A 10,721-nucleotide genomic window follows, 5' to 3' on the forward strand; every position below is an offset into this window, starting at 1 on the left:
TTTTCTCTCAATTAGCATTAAATACCGAGAGAATAACTAATTTATATTTTAATTAAAAACTAGAATATAATTAAGGTCATCATTAGTTTTCGTTTTGATTGACATTAGCAATCGAATGAGTAGCTGATTTATATTTTAATTAAAAAAGAATAAAATAAGGGCAACATTTTAAAAGAAATAAAACTATAAACATAAGTTGTTGGGTATCGAAGCGTGTCCTTAAGGGACTTTTACCCTCGATTGTCAGTCCAGCCAAAAGAATAGATAACTTTTATAACAGACCAATAAAAAATAGTGAACGGTAAGAAATATCAGTTATAACTTCTAAACATTGACCATTATCTTTTTGGGTTGCAATATCTTCGCAATAAATTATTAAATGATTGTCTTGATGACAACATTAGAAATTATTTCTAAAACATAACTACAATATCACAACAACAACAACAACAACAAAACAAAAACAATAACAGTAACAGTAACTGTAGCAACCTGCCTAAAAATTATACTTAGAGAGTCGCCACCTATTCTACCAAGGCGAATAGGAAACCTTTAATGGTTAAGAGATTAAGGGTAAGATACTATATTCGGGTTAAGGGAAGGTGTTAGGCACCCAAAACCCTTTCCTAAAGGTTAACATGCAAAGATAAGGGTTATGGCAGAAAAGGGTAACAGACAATTATTAGGGTTAAAAGTTTAATTATTGAAAATGATTAAGATTTGGAGGAGGGGGGACTCGCCTTGTTGCCAAGTGCCTACGTACCTCCTTAGGGAGGATCAGAGTCTACGTAGTTCGGGGAAGGGTTGTACGCCCTTAGAGTTAGAGTTTGATTTGATATGGTTTTTAGAGGCTTTTGCATAGCCTATCGTGGTTATGATAATCCGTGGTTTGATATTTGTGGTTTTGAAAAGTATTTTAGGAGTGTTTTAAGAGTGGGCGTACAACCCTGATTTAATTTGTACTATTAACCGCAATAATTGATTGATTCAATTACCATAGTTAAAAGATTAATAATTTGCACCATTACCAATTTTAATCGATTGATTCGATTATCACTAATAATGAATTAAGGTATATTTTAATAATTTTATAGAATTTTTATGTGCATTGTTACCCCTCGTAATCGATTGATTCGATTAAAAAGAATAACAAATTAAATCGAAGGGAAGACGGTTAATCATCACAACTAATAAGATAGTTGCAACCATTTAACCAAATAATAGAAACCAATTTTTTATTTAATTAAATAACATTTCAATTAAAAATATTGTTAACCATAGCGATTAATCGATTTAATCGGCACGAGTAACAAATTATAATTTAGCATACATCATATATTAATTTATTTATAAAATAATTGTTGCAATATTAATAAATATATATTAAACTATTCTAATTAAAACAAACAAATTAATTCAAATTTAATTCATTTATTAGGGTTTTGATTCAGTAGGGTTATTATGAGGACTCATGGTATGGGGACTAGGCCTTGGGTGCGTGGGATTTAATTTAGTGGGTGTTCTATGGCTCTGATTTGAGAGGTGTATGGTGTTCTACAGGGCAAGGCGCTCACTGAATCAGGAAGCAAGTATTTCAGAAAAAATAATGTTGGAGGGGAGGCTCGAACCTGCGGCCTCACCCTCCCATACGCGCCCCTCAACCATCCCAACTGAATTGCTTTAGTGTTTATTATGCGCTTTCCAAACATTATATACAAAACAAGAAAACCTTAATGAAAACAGGCGCGAAATTTCAAATTAGCCAGTAACGTGAGGACACGTCTTCGTCCTCTTCACAAAAACCTGCAAAAACTCTTATGTTTTAGCTACGAATTAGCTATGGTTTATCCCCTAGCAAACGCGCTTCAAAAATAGCGATTGGCCCATACATACATATAAATAACGCGCACCCTTCCAGATTCATTCACCCTGATTATACGAACATGACCATGTGATTAATTTACCCTAATTTTACCCCTTCTCGAAACCCCTAATTTAAAACCCTAAAGCTCGCGACGGTCTCCAATGGTGTTTCAAGTAAAACGCGCCCAGAAACAAGATTAATACATCACGAATGTTCACAGCAATCAAGCAAAGCATAATACACAAACCAATTATCAAATAGATGCATGAATCAGACTAATCGATCCAAAATTTAGAAGCACTTACCTTGGCTTATAGGAGAATGTTCTGGGGTTGTTGGTGTCGCGCGAGTATCCAGACACGTTCAGAATCCTTCTGTGAATCTTTTGCAACCTTCAATTCTCGTTGAAAGGCACAAATTCCTTGAAATCGATTCTGAGTTCTTGGAGCTTTTTTTCGTTCTTGCAACTCTCTCTCTGGGCAGAATTCTCAACCCTTATTCAAGTGGTATATGTTAGGTACTTATAGGCAACGAGTTAGGTCAATAAAATTGTCCAAAACCTCACTTGAATCCAATCTTTCAATATTGAGAAATTTGATTAGAGATTTGATTGGAAACTTTCTAACTTTGTCCAAATCTTCTATTAATTCCTTCCCAATTAATATACCACGAAAATAGATTATAATTCTGTCATAATTGTGATTGGAAATAGTCAATATGAATCTTTTTCACACAATACTTGATTTTCTTCAATTATATTATTTTTAAATCATTGTTAAATGAAATAAAAATCATATAAAAAATAAATAAAAGGTGAAATTCGTGGTACATGGTTTGGATAACTTATGGATCAAGTTTGAGTCATAAAATATAGGCCCACTTGCAAGAAATTCAATTTGGACCTCCTTTATTTCACATTTGGTCCTCTAAAATTACCCAACTTTGACCAAGCATATCTCACTCAATTTTTAAGTTATGAGGGATTTCTAAGACTTTTTGGAAACCTCAAGAAGTCCTCTACAAGCCACTTTGGAATATATTTTTCATTTGGAGCTTTTATCTTGATCATATCTTCTTTAACAAAAAACTGCTTTTGAAGGATGCCTGAAAATGACCTGTAATCTTTTGCTTTGTATCTCTTAAATGGGGCATTTTTAGCTCTGGCTTGTGAGAGACAAAGTTGTAGAGAATCCAATTTCCTTCAAAATAGGCTTTGAGTGGGGAATTTTTGATGTTCCATGTGAAAGTTATGCTCAGTCAAAGTTGGGTTGACTTTCTCCTAAAGAAACCCTAATTTGAACTTTCTTTATTTGTTCATCTCTGAGTTTCTATTAATGGAATCATGATCAAGCTTTGATCAAATGATGGATATACATCCCCATACTTGTTGTGTGGCCAATGGTTATAAGTTTAGATCATGCCTTGACTTTGGTTTTGAATCAGTTGACTGTGGATCTTGGGATTGTTTGAGCAGGTAATCTTTGGAGTTATGCCTTGACTTTTTCATGGAGTTATATTAGGTCACTATGAACCATATGCCCTAGATTAAGAACCTTATCTTCTTGATTCTCCTAAGAGAATCTCAAACCCTAGCTTTTAGGGACCTTTGCTCAAGAGAATGACTTGATGAATCTCCTGAGCTTTTGAATAATTATGACTGCACTATGTAAGGCAAATTTTGGGGTATGACAGTAACAACAACATAAACAATAACAAAATCAACAACAACAAGAAAAACACAAAATATAATTTATCAATAAATAAAAAATGAAGTTAGAAAGATAAATTAGATTTAGGGCAAGAGTAGAGAACGTGGTGCTTTATATTTAAAATTTGGGTAATTTTTCTCATTGATTTTATCAATTAAATGAGGGGAACGATCATTTATTTTTAATATTAAAATAAAAAACAAAACACCATTTTAATTATAAATAAAATACGAAATCGAAATCGAAGTGCTCTGAAACGAAGCTAGTTCCTAAAGATTTTTTCCTCGATTTTTCTAACAACTAAGGAAATATGTGATATATTTTTTAATTAAAAACTAAAATTAAATTAAGGCACCGTAAAAATTATACCTCTATTGATTAGTCCAGCAAGATAAATTTTTATTATAAAATATAATATTTGTAGTAGTGATATAAATCCCACTACATGTTATAAATATGTATTCATTTGTTTACTCTAGCAAAATTACATTTCTCAAACATCATTTACTTGAACGTTAAAGTGTTAATATGTGTTAATGAGATTGGGACCACCAGTGGTGGTGAGAATAGGCTGGGTCGAGTTAGGCTTGTCTGTAGTCTATCGTAGACTTTTTTTTTGCCTGAGTTTGGCTTTTTCGAAGATCTGATTGGCCTATTAGCCTACTAAAAAGCTTATTTCATTTGAACATTTGTAAATAAATCATTCAACTCAACATTATATAGACTAACAAATTAAAAGACCTGTAAAATTAATATTTGTTTGCATTGACTTAATTTTGCAATACTATGAGTTCCTCCCTGTCTTTAATAATAGTATTCAATTGGAGGTATGTATAAGTTTAGCCTGCCAAGCGATTATCAAACAAAATATAGAATCTATAATAAGATATAATTAAACTTGGGTTGGAAGCGCATGTACACAAATTAATATATATAATTAAATTTTGGTCTCTCGTTGGAATTCACGTAGCCATATCTACAACTTGACTTAGCTGTATTCAAAGTTTGAATTTAATACTATAAAATTTGGAATTGGAAACTTAGGGAACTCATTTCGTTTACAATTGATTAAACTAATTCTAGTTGTTGACGTAAAGTATATATCCAGTTCACTGATACATTGAACAATTCGAAAAAACTTGATGTTTTCAGACCCTTAACATCATTACTGATTTTTGTTTTTAATTGTCAAGTAGATATGATTCCACAGGTCCAAGTCATATATCATGCTATACGAATAAACCACTGAAGTTGTTGGTTTTTATATATATAGTAATTAAATAGTTATAATAAAGTATGTAATTTAATTACCAAAAACATTATTATGAATATAACCATTGCCTAGTTGACATGGACTTTACGATGGAAGCTAGTGGCTGATATTCTTGTGTTAACTAATTATATTGTTTCCTTCAAAGAAGTAGTAAGAGCTATTTACTTATTCTTTATAGATTGAGCTTTTAAGACATGATAATAATGACTTTGTTTTCCATTTGTTAATTAATTTAATTAGATGTTTGATTTGTATATTTCTTTACTTTTGAAACGCGTTTAACTATGGTAAGTGTGACACTTGTGAGGGCTCTTAAAAAAAATTTAGATATGTCATAGATAGGGGTGGCAAAACGGGCTGTGGCATTTCGGACCGACACGCGCACCCGCCATAAAATGGCGTGCTGAGTTGAGATTTTAGGTCTGCCGTCCACCACCCCGCCAATGTTCGCCCTGCAAAAATCTATTGTTCGCCAAAGTCCGCCTCACATATTCGTTCAGCATATCCCGCCTTAAGTCTGCCTCATCTATTAGTTCAGCCTATCCGCCTTAAGTCCATCATTTTTAGTTAATTCCAGTAATTCTAATTTTTTATGGTTTAATTTATACATTTATTTGTATATGCAATATTTTTTTAAGTAATATTTGTTAAAGAGATGTTTTATAAAAAATGGTTTTAAAATATAAGGGAAAAATTTAATGAAAAAATTAAAAAAAAAAAGTTCTACTAATCTATTAAAAAATATTTAAAATAAATTAATAAAAAATTAGGTTGACAAGTCCGCCGTCAGCCAACGCGCCACCTTGACGGGACGGACTTGATTTTTAGGCTCATTTTAATTTGGCGAGCTTGCCCATCCCGCCTTTTCTATGGCGGGCAAAAGACGGAGCGTGGCGGACGGCCCATTTTGTCATCCCTAATCATAGATATTTGACAATTGTACATATAAACTCAATCAATAATAAAAATAATTATATTATGATTAATAAAAACAATTTTTAAATTTTTCTTTAATGATAACATAATGTATAATGTATGAGAAAAATTTTAATTTAATTTTCATTACATATAAAAAAAAACTAAATAGATTTTCTATAATCTATCATAAAGACTAAAAAGTATTATTTTTTATTAACGAATTTCGGATTAAATATGGTTTTGGTCTTTATAAATATCTCAAATTTTTATTTTTAGTCCTTATTAAAAAAATAATATATTTTAGTTCTTACAAAAAATTTATGCATATAGAGTTTTAGTCTCTGTTATTTTCTAAAATTTTAAAAATTGTTTAACTACCTTTTAATTTTTTAAAATTTTGAATAATTTTTTTATACATGTTTAGAATACTGTTAAATATTTAGCTAATAAATTTTAGAATTTTTTAAAATAATAAGAATTAAATATAAATTTTTTAAAATTTAAAAGATAATGATAAAAATAATGAAAATCTCGATTTAGAAATCAAATTTTTTTTAAAAACGTTTTATAACATTCTAAACATATGTGCAAAAATAATCATTCAAAAATATAAATTGGTTTAATAACAGAGACTAAAACTACGTGCATAATAATTTTGTAGTTACCAAAACATCCACGTTTTTTTCATAGAACCAAAAACAAATTTTGGTAATTTATAGGGACAAAAAATATATTGAACCCATAAATATCTTATTTTAAGATGAATCTGAAAAATCTCATATAATATATTGTTCGTATTAGCAATAATAAGATGAAGCACACACTCCCTATGTTACTTGCTTTATATATATATATATATATATATATATATATATATATATATATATATATATATATATATATATATATATATATATATATATATATATATATATATATATATAAGAGATGAAAACATCATTAAATTATGTCGTCTTCTTAACAATTAAAGTTAACAGTTTGATCCTCTATTAGAATGTCACATTGTATAAATTTAAATGAATGAAATAAAGCAGAAAATGGACTTACTTGTAGTAGCATTTAAGTTTGGTTGTGTTTCACGTTCTTGAAACGAGTTCTTTAGGGAGGGTCTTTATTGAGTATGCTCCCTTTTGGTGATGGTTTGAACCCTATATGGACCTTCCTATTTCTCTTCTAACTTGCCTTCCACAACTTTTTTTCCACTAACGTCATCTTTTTAAAGGACAAGGTCGTCGAGGAGAAACTCTTAGGGCTTTACTCTTTTATACTACTTGATTACTGTGGCCTCTTTGACTACATCATTGATGAGGCAGAAAAACATCTCTTTTCATCCAGGTAATTTATCTCTTTTGAGATCACTTCTGATTTTTCCTCACCTTGGAGGGGGTGCATCGTCCTCTAGTTCAACTCCCATACTTGAACACGAATGACGACCTCAAAATTTTATGTAAGCTTGAATGGTGTCTCCTCGGTGGTGGAATGAACTATGATAATGTATGCCCAAGAACTATTGTTTACACTTTTTCCTAGTTACCTTTAGATCCATCTAATCATCTTTTTGGTCCTTTTAGTAGGACTTTAGTGATGACCTTTTCTTGGCCATTAGGTTGATAGTGCTTAACTTATATAAAAAAGTATTTGACTCACAAGTCCAGGAAGAGATTTTCAAATTTCTATATATGAATTTCCTATCGTTTTCCATGACAATGGACCCTGGAATCTCATATACAATAACAACATAATTATTAAAGAGTTTTAAGATGCTGGTGATTGTGATATTAGCTAAGGCCTTAGCTTTAATCCACTACCATTATGAAAAAACTATAATTGTCTTGGAGCTAGTTGGAAAGGCCTTAGTATATCTATGCCTCAATGGGAGAACGATCATAGAGCAGTTAAAACATTGAGTTTGAAAGGAGGAGCAATATGAAGAATGCACATGCTTTTCATTTAAGGAGACTGATTTCAGTGAGATTTGGAAAATTTATGTACTCGATCCATGATGGCTATGTCTTTTTTTCATTGTTAAAGGAGCCATAATGACCGTTGTGGAGTGACTGAGTCTCTCAAACTTTTTAGCAAAAAAGAATCGTTGATGATTGACATCTTTGTGCTCTCCAGCTTTGATAGGAATCTTCCATTCATTTTTCTTTCTTGGCACATGTAAAATCAAATATGCCTTTAATGGATTGAGTTTCTCTTTTACCATGACCACATACTTCTGCAGTAATTGATCTTTGACTTGTGCGTCCCCATTGGTCTAAGATACCACAAGTTTGTTGAAGTGTAATTGCACATTCAGTATCATTGGGCCTTGTGTGTTTGGACTTTGGATAGTTGGTCCAATATGGGTTTAGTATATATTGCAGTTTCTCTTTGTAATAAGAATAATTTAGAATCATTCCTGTAACCGTCTTTATCTTCTTCCATCTTCATCTTGTTCCACTATGCTCCAACATTTGGTATCTAGAGCTACAGTTCAAATCCATGGGAAGGGAAACACAAATGTATGTGAGGTGTGTGATTATTTTGATTTCAAAATCATTCAATTCAGAGTGGATTGAAGATCAGAATCGTATTAGAATCACATTTCTTGATTTCTAGAGATCGCGAAACACAAGTGTTTAGTGAGATCCTAGTGATTTCTTGCACAATATCGAAGATGAATGGTGGAAATTATGGTTTGAATACAAAAATTTTGGTGTTTGATGGAAAGAACTGGAATCGGTGGATGATTCAGATGTGTGTGTTGTTTGGCGCTCAAGATGTGCTTGATCTCGTCAACGACGGTTACATGGCGGTTACTGTGGATGTAATAAAAGCAAAAAAGAAACGTGTAGAGAGAAACGAAGAAGAAGGATCATAAAGCGTTGTTCTACATCCACCAGTCTGTGGATGCAGATGTGTTTGAGAAGATCTTTAATTCAACGACAACGAAGGCTGCTTGAGACACACTGGTATGGTGTTATGGCGGTGACTCATCAATGAAGAAGGTAAAGCTCCAGTCTCTACGTAAGCAGTATGAGAATCTCAACATGAAGAACAATGAGAATGTACCTGAGTACATCTCCAGAGTGATTATGATCACCAAGAATCTTAAAATACATGCCAGAATTACAAAAGCAGGTTGAAGGATTAACTAAGAAAAAAGAAGATCTTCTATCAAGGGTTTCTAGGCAAGAATATGCAGTCAACAAAGAATCACAAAGGAAAATTAATCCCAATTATGATTCTTCTTTTGTGGTTTCAACAAGTAGGTTTAATGATAATGAGCTTGCTATTCATATTTCTTCTTATGAGGCTAACAACATTCCATTATCAGAGATCTTGATGTGCTTAGAAAATAATGGACTTGTTCTACTAAATTCTTCTTCTTCGAAAACATTTGGAGGGAGACTCTTTTACAACTTGCATTTTCAGGTAATAATATTACAATTGACTTTAATATAAGCTTTTTTTAGTTTTTTTTAATTCAAAAAATCAATATTGCCCCTAAATACAAAGTTATATTTAAATATAATATATTAAAGAAGTAAACATGGATAAGATAATACTTACTAAAAAGGAACAAATGTTAGTTACTAATATTAAATAATTTAAATTGATGATTTTGGTTTGACATAAATTTAGTTTAAAATTATTTTATGTAATGTTTTCTGCAGCTGGAGAAAACTCAAAGTTTAGAGTGTGATGTTCTAATTCAGAAGCTTCTGTCAATATATGAGAAGCAATGCAATCATTCTAGTGTTGGAAGATAAAAATAAAAGGCAAAATAGCTTTTTGTCCCGTATGATAACTTCAGGGTTTATTTTGGTCTCTTAAATTCAAAAAGTTTTATATTGGCTCCTTAACTTTTCAAAAGATGTTATTTTAATTTTTTTTCATATTAGCGACCGATTTTTAAATTTTTCCGTCGCTAATATCATAAAAAAGACTAAAATGACACCTTTTGAAGAGTTAAAAAATCAAACATTTTGAAGTTAATAGATCAAAATGAACCATGAAATTAACATTCTGGACAAAAAAGTATTTTGCTAAAATAAAATTAGGGTAGAAGTTTGTACATATATTGGTTGCACGGATGATCGAACAGTAGGACTAGGACACATGCTCCCCAATATGCATGTACTGTAGGAGTTTTGTAAGTTGCATTAGTGTAATTGTTTTTTTTATAAGAGCATAATAAGTAAGACCTTGCATAATGTAATTCATTTTATAAATTTTATGCTTTATTCAACTTATATTAATAGTATAAATCAATTTTTTTTATATTAAATTAGATTAATTTATTATGTTTACCTTTTTTTTTTTCCTAAATATAGTTGTACATTGTTAAATGTGTTTGGATTCCAACCCCAAAAATTAGTTTAAAGGACGAAATTGTCCTCACATATTTATACATTCAACTGTCTGAGAACCTATGCAATGTGATGTCCATGTTGTAATCCTTAATCCGGCACTGATATATGTTAAATATGTTTGGATCTCAACCTCAAAAGTTAGCTAAAGGGTGAGGTTGCCCTCGCATATTTATACTTTCAAATTTATAAGATCCTAAGCAATGTGTGATTTCAAAGAAACTCCAAGAACACAACTATCAACTTCAACATGTTAAATATGCTTGAATCTGAAATTCAAAAGCTAGTTCAAGGGGTGAGGTTGCTGTCACGTATTTATACAATCAACAACCCGGGAACCTAAGCAATATGGGACATCAAACAAACTCCAACAACACAACTATCAACTTCAACACCCACTGTTACGCCTAGCGTGGGCCTGGATCAAATGCTCATATTACAGTTCTTAATCTGACTCTGATACCATGTTAAATATGCTTGGATCTCAACCTCAAAAGTTAGCTCAAAGGGTGAAATTTATGCTTGTATTTCAACCCCAAGATTTAGCTTAAGGGTGAAGGAACCTAAGCTATGTGAGA

General features: G+C 31.4%; 1 protein-coding gene across 1 annotated transcript; it reads left to right on the forward strand.

Moving 5' to 3' along the window:
• Positions 1 to 8,890: 8,890 nt before the first annotated feature.
• Positions 8,891 to 9,624, forward strand: LOC131614672 (transcription factor ORG3-like). The gene is made up of 2 exons (XM_058886232.1): positions 8,891 to 9,205; positions 9,448 to 9,624. The coding sequence occupies exons 1-2, from the start codon at positions 8,891 to 8,893 to the stop codon at positions 9,541 to 9,543; spliced, it is 411 nt and encodes a 136-aa protein (XP_058742215.1). The 3' UTR covers positions 9,544 to 9,624.
• Positions 9,625 to 10,721: the final 1,097 nt, after the last annotated feature.

This window comes from Vicia villosa, linkage group LG6 (genome assembly GCF_029867415.1).
Source record: "Vicia villosa cultivar HV-30 ecotype Madison, WI linkage group LG6, Vvil1.0, whole genome shotgun sequence".
In the NCBI taxonomy this organism is placed as follows: Eukaryota; Viridiplantae; Streptophyta; class Magnoliopsida; order Fabales; family Fabaceae; genus Vicia; species Vicia villosa.

Coding starts and splice junctions, on each gene's coding strand:
- LOC131614672 (XM_058886232.1), top strand. CDS start 8,891: ATGCCAGAATTACAAAAGCAGGTTGAAGGATTAACTAAGAAAAAAGAA. Junction 9,206..9,447: donor TTTACAACTTGCATTTTCAG/GTAATAATATTA, acceptor TGTTTTCTGCAG/CTGGAGAAAACTCAAAGTTT.